The sequence below is a fragment of the Ascaphus truei genome, chromosome 10, assembly GCF_040206685.1.
Source record: "Ascaphus truei isolate aAscTru1 chromosome 10, aAscTru1.hap1, whole genome shotgun sequence".
NCBI lineage: Eukaryota > Metazoa > Chordata > Amphibia > Anura > Ascaphidae > Ascaphus > Ascaphus truei.
Genome location: NC_134492.1, coordinates 65,774,595 through 65,793,623, shown reverse-complemented (window position 1 = coordinate 65,793,623; position 19,029 = coordinate 65,774,595). Strand labels below are relative to the sequence as shown.

The following is a 19,029-nucleotide window of genomic DNA, read 5'->3' as shown; positions in this document are numbered from 1 at the left end:
TGCTCCCCCATCTCTCTCTGAGCTGTGCTCCCCCCTCTCTCTCTGAGCTGTGCTCCCCCCTCTCTCTCTGAGCGGTGTTCCCCCCTCTCTCTCTGAGCTGTGCTCCCCCCTCTCTCTCTGAGCTGTGCTCCCCCCTCTCTCTCTGAGCTGTGCTCCCCCCTCTCTCTCTGAGCTGTGCGCCCCCCTCTCTCTCTGAGCTGTGCTCCCCCTCTCTGAGCTTTGCTCCCCCCTCTCTCTCTGAGATGTGCTCCCCCCTCTCTCTCTGAGCTGTGCTCCCCCCTCTCTCTCTCTGAGATGTGCTCCCCCCTCTCTCTCTGAGCTGTGCTCCCCCCTCTCTCCGAGCTGTGCTCCCCCCTCTCTCTCTGAGCTGTGCTCCCCCCTCTCTCTCTGAGCTGTGCTCCCCCTCTCTCTCTGAGCTGTGCTCCCCCATCTCTCTCTCTGAGCTGTGCTCCCCCATCTCTCTCTGAGATGTGCTCCTCCCTCTCTCTGAGATGTGCTCCCCCTCTCTCTCTGAGCTGTGCTCCCCCCCTCTCTCTCAGCTGTGCTCCCCCTCTCTCTCTCTGAGCTGTGCTCCCCCCTCTCTCTCTGAGATGTGCTCCCCCCTCTCTCTCTGAGATGTGCTCCCCCCTCTCTCTCTGAGCTGTGCTCCCCCCTCTCTCTCTGAGCTGTGCTCCCCCCTCTCTCTGAGCTTTGCTTCCCTCTCTCTCTGAGCTGTGCTTCCCTCTCTCTCTGAGCTGTGCTTCCCTCTCTCTCTGAGCTGTGCTTCCCTCTCTCTCTGAGCTGTGCTCCCCCTCTCTCTGAGCTGTGCTCCCCATCTCTCTCTCTGAGCTGTGCTCCCCATCTCTCTCTCTGAGCTGTGCTTCCCTCTCTCTCTGAGCTGTGCTTCCCTCTCTCTCTGAGCTGTGCTTCCCTCTCTCTCTGAGCTGTGCTCCCCCTCTCTCTCTGAGCTGTGCTCCCCCTCTCTCTCTGAGCTGTGCTCCCCCTCTCTCTCTGAGCTGTGCTCCCCCTCTCTCTCTGAGCTGTGCTCCCCCTGTCTCTCTGAGCTGTGCTCCCCCTGTCTCTCTGAGCTGTGCTCCCCCTCTCTCTCTGAGCTGTGCTCCCCTCTCTCTCTGAGCTGTGCTCCCCCTCTCTCGCTCCCCCCCCCGCTCTCTCTCGCTCCCCCCCGCTCTCTCGCTCCCCCCCCCCCCCCCGCTCTCTCTCGCTCCCCCCCATCTCTCGCGCTCTCTCTCACCCGTGCTCCCCCCCTCTCTCTCTCACCCGCGCTCTGACCCGCGCTCCCCCCTCTCTCTGACCAGCGCTCCCCCCCCTCTCTTTCTCACCCGCGTCCCCCCCTCTCTGACCCGCTCCCCCCTCTCTGGGTGACGGATGACACGTGTCGTGTTCCCCCTCAGAACGCAGCTTTGGAAAACATGCAGCAGCTGCAGAAAGTGAGTCAGGAGGCCGAGACCAAGATCGAGAAACTCACGTACGTTTTATTATTATCGTTAATTTGCATAGATAAGGACAGCCAGATACAGGAGGTAATGAGGGCCCTGATCCGGGGAGCTTGCAATCTAAAGGGGATAAGGGGCAAGGTTAGACAAAAGGTAAAGTGGCTGCTCATTGTGGGACGGAGTATACATCAGGAAGGAGTATGACGCAATGTGATGTGTGTAGATGGAATTCAAGTGCTTCGGAATCCATTTTGTCTGTGCTTCGGAATCCATTTTGTCTGTGCTTCGGAATCCATTTTGTCTTTCCGGATCCATTTTTGACTTTTCAGATGTTAGAAATCCGTTGCATACGGAAATTGTGAAATCTGCCGACTTATAATATAAATATAAGAACAAGAGAATTTGTTTGTAGAAGATTTGGGGTAAAGAATGGGTCTGTCCACGTTATGGACTTCGTGTCCAGACTTTTTGAGAAGTCCTTCCCAAGGACGAGGCTGTTATTGTGTTCTTTTCTTTCATTGTTGCGTCACACTAACAAAGCCGTGCATGGGTTAATTGGTAGCTAGGAAATGGTTATATGAGCTGTTTGTGAGTAGGAGTCTGCAGTTACCCAGCAGGAGGGGGCAGTATCTGCAGTTACCCATCAGGAGGGGCCAGTATCTGCAGTTATCCATCAGGAGGGGCTGTATCTGCAGTTACCCAGCAGGAGGGCCAGTATCTGCAGTTACCCATCAGGAGGGGCCAGTATCTGCAGTTATCCAGCAGGAGGGGCAGTATCTGCAGTTACCCAGCAGGAGGGGCCAGTATCTGCAGTTACCCAGCAGGAGGGGCAGTATCTGCAGTTACCCAGCAGGAGGGGCCAGTATCTGCAGTTACCCAGCAGGAGGGGCAGTATCTGCAGTTACCCAGCAGGAGGGGCAGTATCTGCAGTTACCCAGCAGGAGGGGCCAGTATCTGCAGTTACCCATCAGGAGGGGCAGTATCTGCAGTTACCCATCAGGAGGGGCCAGTATCTGCAGTTACCCATCAGGAGGGGCAGTATCTGCAGTTACCCAGCAGGAGGGGCAGTATCTGCAGTTACCCAGCAGGAGGGGCCAGTATCTGCAGTTACCCAGCAGGAGGGGCCAGTATCTGCAGTTACCCAGCAGGAGGGGCCAGTATCTGCAGTTACCCAGCAGGAGTGGCAGTATCTGCAGTTACCCAGCAGGAGGGGCCAGTATCTGCAGTTACCCAGCAGGAGGGGCCAGTATCTGCAGTTACCCAGCAGGAGGGGCCAGTACCTGCAGTTACCCAGCAGGAGGGGGCAGTATCTGCAGTTACCCAGCAGGAGGGGGCAGTATCTGCAGTTACCCAGCAGGAGGGGCCAGTATCTGCAGTTACCCAGCAGGAGGGGGCAGTATCTGCAGTTACCCAGCAGGAGGGGCAGTATCTGCAGTTACCCAGCAGGAGGGGCAGTATCTGCAGTTACCCAGCAGGAGGGGGCAGTATCTGCAGTTACCCAGCAGGAGGGGCAGTATCTGCAGTTACCCAGCAGGAGGGGCAGTATCTGCAGTTACCCAGCAGGAGGGGGCAGTATCTGCAGTTACCCAGCAGGAGGGGCCAGTATCTGCAGTTACCCAGCAGGAGGGGGCAGTATCTGCAGTTACCCAGCAGGAGAGGCCAGTATCTGCAGTTACCCAGCAGGAGGGGCCAGTATCTGCAGTTACCCAGCAGGAGGGGGCAGTATCTGCAGTTACCCAGCAGGAGGGGGCAGTATCTGCAGTTACCCAGCAGGAGGGGCCAGTATCTGCAGTTACACAGCAGGAGGGGCCAGTATCTGCAGTTACCCAGCAGGAGGGGGCAGTATCTGCAGTTACCCAGCAGGAGGGGCCAGTACCTGCAGTTACCCAGCAGGAGAGGCCAGTATCTGCAGTTACCCAGCAGGAGGGGGCAGTATCTGCAGTTACCCAGCAGGAGGGGCCAGTATCTGCAGTTACCCAGCAGGAGGGGCAGTATCTGCAGTTACCCAGCAGGAGGGGCCAGTACCTGCAGTTACCCAGCAGGAGGGGCCAGTATCTGCAGTTACCCAGCAGGAGGGGCAGTATCTGCAGTTACCCAGCAGGAGGGGGCAGTATCTGCAGTTACCCAGCAGGAGGGGCAGTATCTGCAGTTACCCAGCAGGAGGGGCAGTATCTGCAGTTACCCAGCAGGAGGGGGCAGTATCTGCAGTTACCCAGCAGGAGGGGCCAGTATCTGCAGTTACCCAGCAGGAGGGGGCAGTATCTGCAGTTACCCAGCAGGAGAGGCCAGTATCTGCAGTTACCCAGCAGGAGGGGCCAGTATCTGCAGTTACCCAGCAGGAGGGGGCAGTATCTGCAGTTACCCAGCAGGAGGGGGCAGTATCTGCAGTTACCCAGCAGGAGGGGCCAGTATCTGCAGTTACACAGCAGGAGGGGCCAGTATCTGCAGTTACCCAGCAGGAGGGGGCAGTATCTGCAGTTACCCAGCAGGAGGGGCCAGTACCTGCAGTTACCCAGCAGGAGAGGCCAGTATCTGCAGTTACCCAGCAGGAGGGGGCAGTATCTGCAGTTACCCAGCAGGAGGGGCCAGTATCTGCAGTTACCCAGCAGGAGGGGCAGTATCTGCAGTTACCCAGCAGGAGGGGCCAGTACCTGCAGTTACCCAGCAGGAGGGGCCAGTATCTGCAGTTACCCAGCAGGAGGGGCCAGTATCTGCAGTTACCCAGCAGGAGGGGCCAGTATCTGCAGTTACCCAGCAGGAGGGGCCAGTATCTGCAGTTACCCAGCAGGAGGGGCCAGTATCTGCAGTTACCCAGCAGGAGGGGGCCAGTATCTGCAGTTACCCAGCAGGAGGGGGCAGTATCTGCAGTTACCCAGCAGGAGGGGGCAGTATCTGCAGTTACCCAGCAGGAGGGGCAGTATCTGCAGTTACCCAGCAGGAGGGGCAGTATCTGCAGTTACCCAGCAGGAGGGGCAGTATCTGCAGTTACCCAGCAGGAGGGGCAGTATCTGCAGTTACCCAGCAGGAGGGGGCAGTATCTGCAGTTACCCAGCAGGAGGGGCCAGTATCTGCAGTTACCCAGCAGGAGGGGCCAGTATCTGCAGTTACCCAGCAGGAGGGGCAGTATCTGCAGTTACCCAGCAGGAGGGGCAGTATCTGCAGTTACCCAGCAGGAGGGGCCAGTATCTGCAGTTACCCAGCAGGAGGGGCAGTATCTGCAGTTACCCAGCAGGAGGGGCAGTATCTGCAGTTACCCAGCAGGAGGGGCAGTATCTGCAGTTACCCAGCAGGAGGGGCCAGTATCTGCAGTTACCCAGCAGGAGGGGCAGTATCTGCAGTTACCCAGCAGGGGAGGCCAGTATAGGGGTCTGCAATTACCCAGCAGGAGGGGCCAGTATAGGGGTCTGCAGTTACACAGCAGGAGGGGCCAGTATAGGGGTCTGCAGTTACCCAGCAGGAGAGGCCAGTATAGGAGTCTGCAGTTACCCAGCAGGAGGGGCCAGTATAGGGGTCTGCACTTACCCAGCAGGAGGGGCCAGTATAGGGGTCTGCAGTTACACAGCAGGAGGGGCCAGTATCTGCAGTTACCCAGCAGGAGAGGCCAGTATAAGGGTCTGCAGTTACACAGCAGGAGAGGCCAGTATAGGGGTCTGCAGTTACACAGCAGGAGGGGCCAGTATAGGGGTCTGCAGTTACCCAGCAGGAGGGGCCAGTATAGGGGTCTGCAGTTACCCAGCAGGAGGGGCCAGTATAGTGGTCTGCAGTTACCCAGCCGTAGGGGCCAGTATAGGGGTATGCAGTTACCCAGCAGGAGAGGCCAGTATAGGGGTCTGCACTTACCCAGCAGGAGGGGCCAGTATAGGGGTCTGCCCTTACCCAGCAGGAGGGGCCAGTATAGGGGTCTGCACTTACCCAGCAGGAGGGGCCAGTATAGGGGTCTGCACTTACCCAGCAGGAGGGGCCAGTATAGGGGTCTGCACTTACCCAGCAGGAGGGGCCAGTATAGGGGTCTGCACTTACCCAGCAGGAGAGGCCAGTATAGGGGTCTGCACTTACCCAGCAGGAGGGGCCAGTATAGGGGTCTGCAGTTACCCAGCAGGAGGGGCCAGTATAGGGGTCTGCAGTTACCCAGCAGGGGAGGCCAGTATAGGGGTCTGCAATTACCCAGCAGGAGAGGCCAGTATACGGGTCTGCAGTTACCCAGCAGGAGGGGCCAGTATAGGGGTCTGCAGTTACCCAGCAGGAGGGGCCAGTATAGGGGTCTGCAGTTACCCAGCAGGAGGGGCCAGTATAGGGGTCTGCAGTTACCCAGCAGGAGGGGCCAGTATAGGGGTCTGCAGTTACCCAGCAGGGGAGGCCAGTATAGGGGTCTTCAGTTACCCAGCAGGAGGGGCCAGTAAAGGGGTCTGCAGTTACCCAGCAGGAGAGGCCAGTATAGGGGTCTGCACTTACCCAGCAGGAGGGGCCAGTATAGGGGTCTGCAGTTACCCAGCAGGAGGTGCCAGTATAGGGGTCTGCAGTTACCCAGCTGGAGAGGCCAGTATAGGGGTCTGCACTTACCCAGCAGGAGGGGCCAGTATAGGGGTCTGCACTTACCCAGCAGCAGGGGCCAGTATAGGGGTCTGCAGTTACACAGCAGGAGGGGCCAGTATAGGAGTCTGCAGTTACCCAGCAGGAGGGGCCAGTATAGGGGTCTGCACTTACCCAGCAGGAGGGGCCAGTATAGGGGTCTGCAGTTACACAGCAGGAGAGGCCAGTATAGGGGTCTGCAGTTACACAGCAGGAGGGGCCAGTATCTGCAGTTACCCAGCAGGAGAGGCCAGTATAAGGGTCTGCAGTTACCCAGCAGGAGGGGCCAGTATAGGCGTCTGCAGTTACCCAGCAGGAGGGGCCAGTATAGGGGTCTGCAGTTACCCAGCAGGAGAGGCCAGTATAGGGTTCTGCAGTTACCCAGCAGGAGGGGCCAGTATAGGGGTCTGCAGTTACCCAGCAGGAGGGACCAGTATAGGGGTCTGCACTTACCCTGCAGGAGGGGCCAGTATAAGGGTCTGCAGTTACCCAGCAGGACGGGCCAGTATAGGGGTCTGCAGTTACCCAGCAGGAGGGGCCAGTATAGGGGTCTGTACTTACCCAGCAGGAGGGGCCAGTATAGGGGTCTGCACTTACCCAGCAGGAGGGGCCAGTATATGGGTCTGCACTTACCCAGCAGGAGGGGCCAGTATAGGGGTCTGCAGTTACATAGCAGGAGGGGCCAGTATAGGGGTCTGAGTTACACAGCAGGAGGGGCCAGTATAGGGGTCTGAGTTACACAGCACGAGAGGCCAGTATAGGGGTCTGCAGTTACCCAGCAGGAGGGGCCAGTATAGGGGTCTGCAGTTACACAGCAGGAGAAGCCAGTATATGGTCTGCAGTTACCCAGCAGGAGGGGCCAGTATAGGGGTCTGCACTTACCAGGAAAGGGGGGGCCAGTATAGGGGTCTGCAGTTACCCAGCAGGAGGGGCCAGTATAAGGGTCTGCACTTACCCAGCAGGAGAGGCCAGTATTGGGGTCTGCAGTTACACAGCAGGAGGGGCCAGTATAGGGGTCTGCAGTTACACAGCAGGAGAGGCCAGTATAGGGGTCTGCAGTTACCCAGCAGGAGGGGCCAGTATAGGGGTCTGCAGTTACCCAGCAGGAGGGGCCAGTATAGGGGTCTGCACTTACCCAGCAGGAGGGACCAGTATAGGGGTCTGCACTTACCCAGCAGGAGGGGCCAGTATAGGGGTCTGCAGTTACCCAGCAGGAGGGGCCAGTATAGGGGTCTGCACTTACCCAGCAGGAGGGGCAGTATAGGGGTCTGCAGTTACCCAGCAGGAGAGGCCAGTATAGGGGTCTGCAGTTACCCAGCAAGAGGGGCCAGTATAGGGGTCTGCAGTTACCCAGCAAGAGGGGCCAGTATAGGGGTCTGCAGTTACCCAGCAAGAGGGGCCAGTATAGGGGTCTGCAGTTACCCAGCAGGAGAGGCCAGTATAGGGGTCTGCAGTTACCCAGCAGGAGGGGCCAGTGTAGGGGTCTGCACTTACCAAGCAGGAGGGGCCAGTATAGGGGTCTGCACTTACCCAGCAGGAGGGGCCAGTATAGGGGTCTGCAGTTAACCAGCAGGAGGGGCCAGTATAGGGGTCTGCAGTGACCCAGCAGGAGAGGCCAGTATAGGGGTCTGCAGTTACCCAGCAGGAGGGGCCAGTATAGGGGTCTGCAGTTACCCAGCAGGAGGGGCCAGTATAGTGGTCTGCAGTTACCCAGCAGGAGGGGCCAGTATAGGGGTCTGCAGTTACCCAGCAGGAGGGGCCAGTATAGGGGTCTACAGTTACCCAGCAGGAGAGGCCAGTATAGGGGTCTGCAGTTACCCAGCAGGGGAGGCCAGTATAGGAGTCTGCAGTTACCCAGCGGGAGAGGCCAGTATAGGGGTCTGCACTTACCCAGCTGGAGAGGCCAGTATAGGGGTCTGCAGTTACCCAGCTGGAGAGGCCAGTATAGGGGTCTGCACTTACCCAGCAGGAGGGGCCAGTATAGGGGTCTGCAGTTACCCAGCTGGAGAGGCCAGTATAGGGGTCTGCACTTACCCAGCAGGAGGGGCCAGTATAGGGGTCTGCACTTACCCGGCAGGAGGGGCCAGTATAGGGGTCTGCACTTACCCGGCAGCAGGGGCCAGTATAGGGGTCTGCACTTACCCAGCAGGAGGGGCCAGTATAGGGGTCTGCACTTACCCAACAGGAGGGGCCAGTATAGGGGTCTGCACTTACCCAGCAGGAGAGGCCAGTATAGGGGTCTGCAGTTACCCAGCAGGAGGGGCCAGTATAGGGGTCTGCAGTTACCCAGCAGGAGGGGCCAGTATAGGGGTCTGCAGTTACCCAGCAGGAGGGGCCAGTATAGGGGTCTGCAGTTACCCAGCAGGAGGGGCCAGTATAGGGGTCTGCAGTTACCCAGCAGGAGGGGCCAGTATAGGGGTCTGCAGTTACACAGCAGGAGAGGCCAGTATAGGGGTCTGCAGTTACCCAGCAGGAGGGGCCAGTATAGGGGTCTGCAGTTACCCAGCAGGAGGGGCCAGTATAGGGGTCTGCACTTACCCAGCAGGAGGGACCAGTATAGGGGTCTGCACTTACCCAGCAGGAGGGGCCAGTATAGGGGTCTGCAGTTACCCAGCAGGAGGGGCCAGTATAGGGGTCTGCACTTACCCAGCAGGAGGGGCAGTATAGGGGTCTGCAGTTACCCAGCAGGAGAGGCCAGTATAGGGGTCTGCAGTTACCCAGCAAGAGGGGCCAGTATAGGGGTCTGCAGTTACCCAGCAAGAGGGGCCAGTATAGGGGTCTGCAGTTACCCAGCAAGAGGGGCCAGTATAGGGGTCTGCAGTTACCCAGCAAGAGGGGCCAGTATAGGGGTCTGCAGTTACCCAGCAGGAGAGGCCAGTATAGGGGTCTGCAGTTACCCAGCAGGAGGGGCCAGTGTAGGGGTCTGCACTTACCAAGCAGGAGGGGCCAGTATAGGGGTCTGCACTTACCCAGCAGGAGGGGCCAGTATAGGGGTCTGCAGTTAACCAGCAGGAGGGGCCAGTATAGGGGTCTGCAGTGACCCAGCAGGAGAGGCCAGTATAGGGGTCTGCAGTTACCCAGCAGGAGGGGCCAGTATAGGGGTCTGCAGTTACCCAGCAGGAGGGGCCAGTATAGTGGTCTGCAGTTACCCAGCAGGAGGGGCCAGTATAGGGGTCTGCAGTTACCCAGCAGGAGGGGCCAGTATAGGGGTCTACAGTTACCCAGCAGGAGAGGCCAGTATAGGGGTCTGCAGTTACCCAGCAGGAGAGGCCAGTATAGGGGTCTGCAGTTACCCAGCAGGGGAGGCCAGTATAGGAGTCTGCAGTTACCCAGCGGGAGAGGCCAGTATAGGGGTCTGCACTTACCCAGCTGGAGAGGCCAGTATAGGGGTCTGCAGTTACCCAGCTGGAGAGGCCAGTATAGGGGTCTGCACTTACCCAGCAGGAGGGGCCAGTATAGGGGTCTGCAGTTACCCAGCTGGAGAGGCCAGTATAGGGGTCTGCACTTACCCAGCAAGAGGGGCCAGTATAGGGGTCTGCACTTACCCGGCAGGAGGGGCCAGTATAGGGGTCTGCACTTACCCAACAGGAGGGGCCAGTATAGGGGTCTGCACTTACCCAGCAGGAGAGGCCAGTATAGGGGTCTGCAGTTACCCAGCAGGAGGGGCCAGTATAGGGGTCTGCAGTTACCCAGCAGGAGGGGCCAGTATAGGGGTCTGCAGTTACCCAGCAGGAGGGGCCAGTATAGGGGTCTGCAGTTACCCAGCAGGAGGGGCCAGTATAGGGGTCTGCAGTTACCCAGCAGGAGGGGCCAGTATAGGGGTCTGCAGTTACCCAGCAGGAGGGGCCAGTATAGGGTCTGCAGTTACCCAGCAGGAGGGACCAGTATAGGGGTCTGCAGTTACCCAGCAGGAGAGGCCAGTATAGGGGTCTGCAGTTACCCAGCAGGAGGGGCCAGTATAGGGGTCTGCAATTACCCAGCAGGAGAGGCCAGTATAGGGGTCTGCAGTTACCCAGCAGGAGGGGCCAGTATAGGGGTCTGCACTTACCCAGCAGGAGGGACCAGTATAGGGGTCTGCACTTACCCAGCAGGAGGGACCAGTATAGGGGCCAGTATAGGGGTCTGCAGTTACCCAGCAGGACGGGCCAGTATAGGGGTCTGCAGTTACCTTGCAGGAGGGGCCAGTATAGGGGTCTGCAGTTACCCAGCAGGAGGGGCCAGTATAGGGGTCTGCAGTTACCCAGCAGGAGAGGCCAGTATAGGGGTCTGCAGTTACCCAGCAGGAGGGGCCAGTATAGGGGTCTGCAGTTACCCAGCAGGAGGGGCCAGTATAGGGGGTCTGCAGTTACCCAGCAGGAGGGGCCAGTATAGGGGTCCGCAATTACCCAGCAGGAGAGTCCAGTATAGGGGTCTGCAATTACCCAGCAGGAGGGGCCAGTATAGGGGTCTGCACTTACCCAGCAGGAGGGGCCAGTATAGGGGTCTGCACTTACCCAGCAGGAGAGGCCAGTATAGGGGTCTGCAGTTACCCAGCAGGAGAGGCCAGTTTAAGGGTCTGCACTTACCCAGCAGGAGAGGCCAGTATAGGGGTCTGCAGTTACACAGCAGGAGGGGCCAGTATAGGGGTCTGAGTTACACAGCAGGAGAGGCCAGTATAGGGGTCTGCAGTTACACAGCAGGAGAAGCCAGTATAGGGGTCTGCACTTACCCAGCAGGAGGGGCCAGTATAGGGGTCTGCAGTTACCCAGCAGGAGGGGCCAGTATAGGGGTCTGCAGTTACCCAGCAGGAGGGGCCAGTATAGGGGTCTGCAGTTACCCAGCAGGAGAGGCCAGTATAGGGGTCTGCAGTTACCCAGCAGGAGGGGCCAGTATCTGCAGTTACCCATCAGGAGGGGCAGTATCTGCAGTTACCCATCAGGAGGGGCCAGTATCTGCAGTTACCCATCAGGAGGGGCCAGTATCTGCAGTTACCCAGCAGGAGGGGCAGTATCTGCAGTTACCCAGCAGGAGGGGCCAGTATCTGCAGTTACCCAGCAGGAGGGGCCAGTATCTGCAGTTACCCAGCAGGAGTGGCAGTATCTGCAGTTACCCAGCAGGAGGGGCCAGTATCTGCAGTTACCCAGCAGGAGGGGCCAGTATCTGCAGTTACCCAGCAGGAGGGGGCAGTATCTGCAGTTACCCAGCAGGAGGGGGCAGTATCTGCAGTTACCCAGCAGGAGGGGCCAGTATCTGCAGTTACCCAGCAGGAGGGGGCAGTATCTGCAGTTACCCAGCAGGAGGGGCAGTATCTGCAGTTACCCAGCAGGAGGGGCAGTATCTGCAGTTACCCAGCAGGAGGGGGCAGTATCTGCAGTTACCCAGCAGGAGGGGCCAGTATCTGCAGTTACCCAGCAGGAGGGGGCAGTATCTGCAGTTACCCAGCAGGAGAGGCCAGTATCTGCTGTTACCCAGCAGGAGGGGCCAGTATCTGCAGTTACCCAGCAGGAGGGGGCAGTATGTGCAGTTACCCAGCAGGAGGGGGCAGTATCTGCAGTTACCCAGCAGGAGGGGCCAGTATAGGGGTCTGCACTTACCCAGCAGGAGGGGCCAGTATAGGGGTCTGCAGTTACCCAGCTGGAGAGGCCAGTATAGGGGTCTGCACTTACCCAGCAGGAGGGGCCAGTATAGGGGTCTGCACTTACCCGGCAGGAGGGGCCAGTATAGGGGTCTGCACTTACCCGGCAGCAGGGGCCAGTATAGGGGTCTGCACTTACCCAGCAGGAGGGGCCAGTATAGGGGTCTGCACTTACCAAACAGGAGGGGCCAGTATAGGGGTCTGCACTTACCCAGCAGGAGAGGCCAGTATAGGGGTCTGCAGTTACCCAGCAGGAGGGGCCAGTATAGGGGTCAGCAGTTACCCAGCAGGAGGGGCCAGTATAGGGGTCTGCAGTTACCCAGCAGGAGGGGCCAGTATAGGGGTCTGCAGTTACCCAGCAGGAGGGGCCAGTATAGGGGTCTGCAGTTACCCAGCAGGAGGGGCCAGTATAGGGTCTGCAGTTACCCAGCAGGAGGGACCAGTATAGGGGTCTGCAGTTACCCAGCAGGAGAGGCCAGTATAGGGGTCTGCAGTTACCCAGCAGGAGGGGCCAGTATAGGGGTCTGCAATTACCCAGCAGGAGAGGCCAGTATAGGGGTCTGCAGTTACCCAGCAGGAGGGGCCAGTATAGGGGTCTGCACTTACCCAGCAGGAGGGACCAGTATAGGGGTCTGCACTTACCCAGCAGGAGGGACCAGTATAGGGGCCAGTATAGGGGTCTGCAGTTACCCAGCACGACGGGCCAGTATAGGGGTCTGCAGTTACCTTGCAGGAGGGGCCAGTATAGGGGTCTGCAGTTACCCAGCAGGAGGGGCCAGTATAGGGGTCTGCAGTTACCCAGCAGGAGAGGCCAGTATAGGGGTCTGCAGTTACCCAGCAGGAGGGGCCAGTATAGGGGTCTGCAGTTACCCAGCAGGAGGGGCCAGTATAGGGGGTCTGCAGTTACCCAGCAGGAGGGGCCAGTATAGGGGTCCGCAATTACCCAGCAGGAGAGTCCAGTATAGGGGTCTGCAATTACCCAGCAGGAGGGGCCAGTATAGGGGTCTGCACTTACCCAGCAGGAGGGGCCAGTATAGGGGTCTGCACTTACCCAGCAGGAGAGGCCAGTATAGGGGTCTGCAGTTACCCAGCAGGAGAGGCCAGTTTAAGGGTCTGCAGTTACACAGCAGGAGGGGCCAGTATAGGGGTCTGAGTTACACAGCAGGAGAGGCCAGTATAGGGGTCTGAGTTACACAGCAGGAGAGGCCAGTATAGGGGTCTGCAGTTACACAGCAGGAGAAGCCAGTATAGGGGTCTGCACTTACCCAGCAGGAGGGGCCAGTATAGGGGTCTGCAGTTACCCAGCAGGAGGGGCCAGTATAGGGGTCTGCAGTTACCCAGCAGGAGGGGCCAGTATAGGGGTCTGCAGTTACCCAGCAGGAGAGGCCAGTATAGGGGTCTGCAGTTACCCAGCAGGAGGGGCCAGTATCTGCAGTTACCCATCAGGAGGGGCAGTATCTGCAGTTACCCATCAGGAGGGGCCAGTATCTGCAGTTACCCATCAGGAGGGGCCAGTATCTGCAGTTACCCAGCAGGAGGGGCAGTATCTGCAGTTACCCAGCAGGAGGGGCCAGTATCTGCAGTTACCCAGCAGGAGGGGCCAGTATCTGCAGTTACCCAGCAGGAGTGGCAGTATCTGCAGTTACCCAGCAGGAGGGGCCAGTATCTGCAGTTACCCAGCAGGAGGGGCCAGTATCTGCAGTTACCCAGCAGGAGGGGCCAGTACCTGCAGTTACCCAGCAGGAGGGGGCAGTATCTGCAGTTACCCAGCAGGAGGGGGCAGTATCTGCAGTTACCCAGCAGGAGGGGCCAGTATCTGCAGTTACCCAGCAGGTGGGGGCAGTATCTGCAGTTACCCAGCAGGAGGGGCAGTATCTGCAGTTACCCAGCAGGAGGGGCAGTATCTGCAGTTACCCAGCAGGAGGGGGCAGTATCTGCAGTTACCCAGCAGGAGGGGCCAGTATCTGCAGTTACCCAGCAGGAGGGGCCAGTATCTGCAGTTACCCAGCAGGAGGGGCCAGTACCTGCAGTTACCCAGCAGGAGAGGCCAGTATCTGCAGTTACCCAGCAGGAGGGGGCAGTATCTGCAGTTACCCAGCAGGAGGGGCCAGTATCTGCAGTTACCCAGCAGGAGGGGCAGTATCTGCAGTTACCCAGCAGGAGGGGCCAGTACCTGCAGTTACCCAGCAGGAGGGGCCAGTATCTGCAGTTACCCAGCAGGAGGGGCCAGTATCTGCAGTTACCCAGCAGGAGGGGCAGTATCTGCAGTTACCCAGCAGGGGAGGCCAGTATAGGGGTCTGCAATTACCCAGCAGGAGGGGCCAGTATAGGGGTCTGCAGTTACACAGCAGGAGGGGCCAGTATAGGGGTCTGCAGTTACCCAGCAGGAGAGGCCAGTATAGGAGTCTGCAGTTACCCAGCAGGAGGGGCCAGTATAGGGGTCTGCACTTACCCAGCAGGAGGGGCCAGTATAGGGGTCTGCAGTTACACAGCAGGAGGGGCCAGTATCTGCAGTTACCCAGCAGGAGAGGCCAGTATAAGGGTCTGCAGTTACACAGCAGGAGAGGCCAGTATAGGGGTCTGCAGTTACACAGCAGGAGGGGCCAGTATAGGGGTCTGCAGTTACCCAGCAGGAGGGGCCAGTATAGGGGTCTGCAGTTACCCAGCAGGAGGGGCCAGTATAGGGGTCTGCAGTTACCCAGCCGGAGGGGCCAGTATAGGGGTATGCAGTTACCCAGCAGGAGAGGCCAGTATAGGGGTCTGCACTTACCCAGCAGGAGGGGCCAGTATAGGGGTCTGCCCTTACCCAGCAGGAGGGGCCAGTATAGGGGTCTGCAGTTACCCAGCAGGAGGGGCCAGTATAGGGGTCTGCACTTACCCAGCAGGAGGGGCCAGTATAGGGGTCTGCACTTACCCAGCAGGAGGGGCCAGTATAGGGGTCTGCACTTACCCAGCAGGAGGGGCCAGTATAGGGGTCTGCAGTTACCCAGCAGGAGGGGCCAGTATAGGGGTCTGCAGTTACCCAGCAGGGGAGGCCAGTATAGGGGTCTGCAATTACCCAGCAGGAGAGGCCAGTATAGGGGTCTGCAGTTACCCAGCAGGAGGGGCCAGTATAGGGGTCTGCAGTTACCCAGCAGGAGGGGCCAGTATAGGGGTCTGCAGTTACCCAGCAGGAGGGGCCAGTATAGGGGTCTGCAGTTACCCAGCAGGAGGGGCCAGTATAGGGGTCTGCAGTTACCCAGCAGGGGAGGCCAGTATAGGGGTCTTCAGTTACCCAGCATGAGGGGCCAGTAAAGGGGTCTGCAGTTACCCAGCAGGAGAGGCCAGTATAGGGGCCTGCACTTACCCAGCAGGAGGGGCCAGTATAGGGGTCTGCAGTTACCCAGCAGGAGGTGCCAGTATAGGGGTCTGCAGTTACCCAGCTGGAGAGGCCAGTATAGGGGTCTGCACTTACCCAGCAGGAGGGGCCAGTATAGGGGTCTGCACTTACCCAGCAGCAGGGGCCAGTATAGGGGTCTGCAGTTACACAGCAGGAGGGGCCAGTATAGGAGTCTGCAGTTACCCAGCAGGAGGGGCCAGTATAGGGGTCTGCACTTACCCAGCAGGAGGGGCCAGTATAGGGGTCTGCAGTTACACAGCAGGAGAGGCCAGTATAGGGGTCTGCAGTTACACAGCAGGAGGGGCCAGTATCTGCAGTTACCCAGCAGGAGAGGCCAGTATAAGGGTCTGCAGTTACCCAGCAGGAGGGGCCAGTATAGGCGTCTGCAGTTACCCAGCAGGAGGGGCCAGTATAGGGGTCTGCAGTTACCCAGCAGGAGAGGCCAGTATAGGGTTCTGCAGTTACCCAGCAGGAGGGGCCAGTATAGGGGTCTGCAGTTACCCAGCAGGAGGGACCAGTATAGGGGTCTGCACTTACCCTGCAGGAGGGGCCAGTATAAGGGTCTGCAGTTACCCAGCAGGACGGGCCAGTATAGGGGTCTGCAGTTACCCAGCAGGAGGGGCCAGTATAGGGGTCTGTACTTACCCAGCAGGAGGGGCCAGTATAGGGGTCTGCACTTACCCAGCAGGAGGGGCCAGTATATGGGTCTGCACTTACCCAGCAGGAGGGGCCAGTATAGGGGTCTGCAGTTACATAGCAGGAGGGGCCAGTATAGGGGTCTGAGTTACACAGCAGGAGGGGCCAGTATAGGGGTCTGAGTTACACAGCACGAGAGGCCAGTATAGGGGTCTGCAGTTACCCAGCAGGAGGGGCCAGTATAGGGGTCTGCAGTTACACAGCAGGAGAAGCCAGTATATGGTCTGCAGTTACCCAGCAGGAGGGGCCAGTATAGGGGTCTGCACTTACCAGGAAAGGGGGGGCCAGTATAGGGGTCTGCAGTTACCCAGCAGGAGGGGCCAGTATAAGGGTCTGCACTTACCCAGCAGGAGAGGCCAGTATAGGGGTCTGCAGTTACACAGCAGGAGGGGCCAGTATAGGGGTCTGCAGTTACACAGCAGGAGAGGCCAGTATAGGGGTCTGCAGTTACCCAGCAGGAGGGGCCAGTATAGGGGTCTGCAGTTACCCAGCAGGAGGGGCCAGTATAGGGGTCTGCACTTACCCAGCAGGAGGGACCAGTATAGGGGTCTGCACTTACCCAGCAGGAGGGGCCAGTATAGGGGTCTGCAGTTACCCAGCAGGAGGGGCCAGTATAGGGGTCTGCACTTACCCAGCAGGAGGGGCAGTATAGGGGTCTGCAGTTACCCAGCAGGAGAGGCCAGTATAGGGGTCTGCAGTTACCCAGCAAGAGGGGCCAGTATAGGGGTCTGCAGTTACCCAGCAAGAGGGGCCAGTATAGGGGTCTGCAGTTACCCAGCAAGAGGGGCCAGTATAGGGGTCTGCAGTTACCCAGCAGGAGGGGCCAGTATAGGGGTCTGCAGTTAACCAGCAGGAGGGGCCAGTATAGGGGTCTGCAGTGACCCAGCAGGAGAGGCCAGTATAGGGGTCTGCAGTTACCCAGCAGGAGGGGCCAGTATAGGGGTCTGCAGTTACCCAGCAGGAGGGGCCAGTATAGTGGTCTGCACTTACCAAGCAGGAGGGGCCAGTATAGGGGTCTGCACTTACCCAGCTGGAGAGGCCAGTATAGGGGTCTGCAGTTACCCAGCTGGAGAGGCCAGTATAGGGGTCTGCACTTACCCAGCAGGAGGGGCCAGTATAGGGGTCTGCACTTACCCAGCAGGAGGGGCCAGTATAGGGGTCTGCAGTTACCCAGCTGGAGAGGCCAGTATAGGGGTCTGCACTTACCCAGCAGGAGGGGCCAGTATAGGGGTCTGCACTTACCCGGCAGGAGGGGCCAGTATAGGGGTCTGCACTTACCCGGCAGCAGGGGCCAGTATAGGGGTCTGCACTTACCCAGCAGGAGGGGCCAGTATAGGGGTCTGCACTTACCCAACAGGAGGGGCCAGTATAGGGGTCTGCACTTACCCAGCAGGAGAGGCCAGTATAGGGGTCTGCAGTTACCCAGCAGGAGGGGCCAGTATAGGCGTCTGCAGTTACCCAGCAGGAGGGGCCAGTATAGGGGTCTGCAGTTACCCAGCAGGAGGGGCCAGTATAGGGGTCTGCAGTTACCCAGCAGGAGGGGCCAGTATAGGGTCTGCAGTTACCCAGCAGGAGGGACCAGTATAAGGGTCTGCAGTTACCCAGCAGGAGAGGCCAGTATAGGGGTCTGCAGTTACCCAGCAGGAGGGGCCAGTATAGGGGTCTGCAATTACCCAGCAGGAGAGGCCAGTATAGGGGTCTGCAGTTACCCAGCAGGAGGGGCCAGTATAGGGGTCTGCACTTACCCAGCAGGAGGGACCAGTATAGGGGTCTGCACTTACCCAGCAGGAGGGACCAGTATAGGGGCCAGTATAGGGGTCTGCAGTTACCCAGCAGGACGGGCCAGTATAGGGGTCTGCAGTTACCCAGCAGGAGGGGCCAGTATAGGGGTCTGCAGTTACCCAGCAGGAGGGGCCAGTATAGGGGTCTGCAGTTACCCAGCAGGAGAGGCCAGTATAGGGGTCTGCAGTTACCCAGCAGGAGGGGCCAGTATAGGGGTCTGCAGTTACCCAGCAGGAGGGGCCAGTATAGGGGGTCTGCAGTTACCCAGCAGGAGGGGCCAGTATAGGGGTCCGCAATTACCCAGCAGGAGAGTCCAGTATAGGGGTCTGCAATTACCCAGCAGGAGGGGCCAGTATAGGGGTCTGCACTTACCCAGCAGGAGGGGCCAGTATAGGGGTCTGCACTTACCCAGCAGGAGAGGCCAGTATAGGGGTCTGCAGTTACCCAGCAGGAGAGGCCAGTTTAAGGGTCTGCACTTACCCAGCAGGAGAGGCCAGTATAGGGGTCTGCAGTTACACAGCAGGAGGGGCCAGTATAGGGGTCTGAGTTACACAGCAGGAGAGGCCAGTATAGGGGTCTGAGTTACACAGCAGGAGAGGCCAGTATAGGGGTCTGCAGTTACACAGCAGGAGAAGCCAGTATAGGGGTCTGCACTTACCCAGCAGGAGGGGCCAGTATAGGGGTCTGCAGTTACCCAGCAGGAGGGGCCAGTATAGGGGTCTGCAGTTACCCAGCAGGAGGGGCCAGTATAGGGGTCTGCAGTTACCCAGCAGGAGAGGCCAGTATAGGGGTCTGCAGTTACCCAGCAGGAGGGGCCAGTATAGGGGTCTGCAGTTACCCAGCAGGAGGGGCCAGTATCTGCAGTTACCCAGCAGGAGGGGCCAGTATAGGGGTCTGCACTTACCCAGCAGGAGGGGCCAGTATAGATGTCTGCACTTACCCAGCAGGAGGGGCCAGTATAGGGGTCTGCAGTTACCCAGCAGGAGAGGCCAGTATAGGGGTCTGCAGTTACCCAGCAGGAGAGGCCAGTATAGGGGTCTGCACTTACCCAGCAGGAGGGGCCAGTATAGGGGTCTGCACTTACCCAGCAGGAGGGGCCAGTATAGGGGTCTGCACTTACCCAGCAGGAGGGGCCAGTATAGGGGTCTGCAGTTACCCAGCAGGAGAGGCCAGTATAGGGGTCTGCACTTACCCAGCAGGAGGGGCCAGTATAGGGGTCTGCACTTACCCAGCAGGAGGGACAAGTATAGGGGTCTGCACTTACCCTGCAGGAGGGGCCAGTATAGGGGTCTGCAGTTACCCAGCAGGAGAGGCCAGTATAGGGGTCTGCAGTTACCCAGCAGGAGGGGCCAGTATAGGGGTCTGCAGTTACCCAGCAGGAGAGGCCAGTATAGGGGTCTGCAGTTACCCAGCAGGAGGGGCCAGTATAGGGGTCTGCAGTTACCCAGCAGGAGAGGCCAGTATAGGGGTCTGCAGTTACCCAGCAGGAGGGGCCAGTATAGGGGTCTGCACTTACGCAGCAGGAGGGGCCAGTATAGCGGTCTGCACTTACCCAG

The 19,029-nt window shown here is 59.1% G+C and overlaps 1 protein-coding gene across 1 annotated transcript in view; it reads left to right on the top strand.

Annotated features, from left to right (window-relative positions):
- The window catches only part of LOC142504025 (kinetochore protein Nuf2-A-like), a 63,332-nt gene that overhangs the window by 11,549 nt on the left and 32,754 nt on the right, over positions 1–19,029 (top strand). The window contains exon 7 of the mRNA XM_075617135.1: positions 1,392–1,465. Coding sequence (XP_075473250.1) covers positions 1,392–1,465 — 74 coding nt within the window. The remainder of the gene's footprint in view (positions 1–1,391; positions 1,466–19,029) is intronic.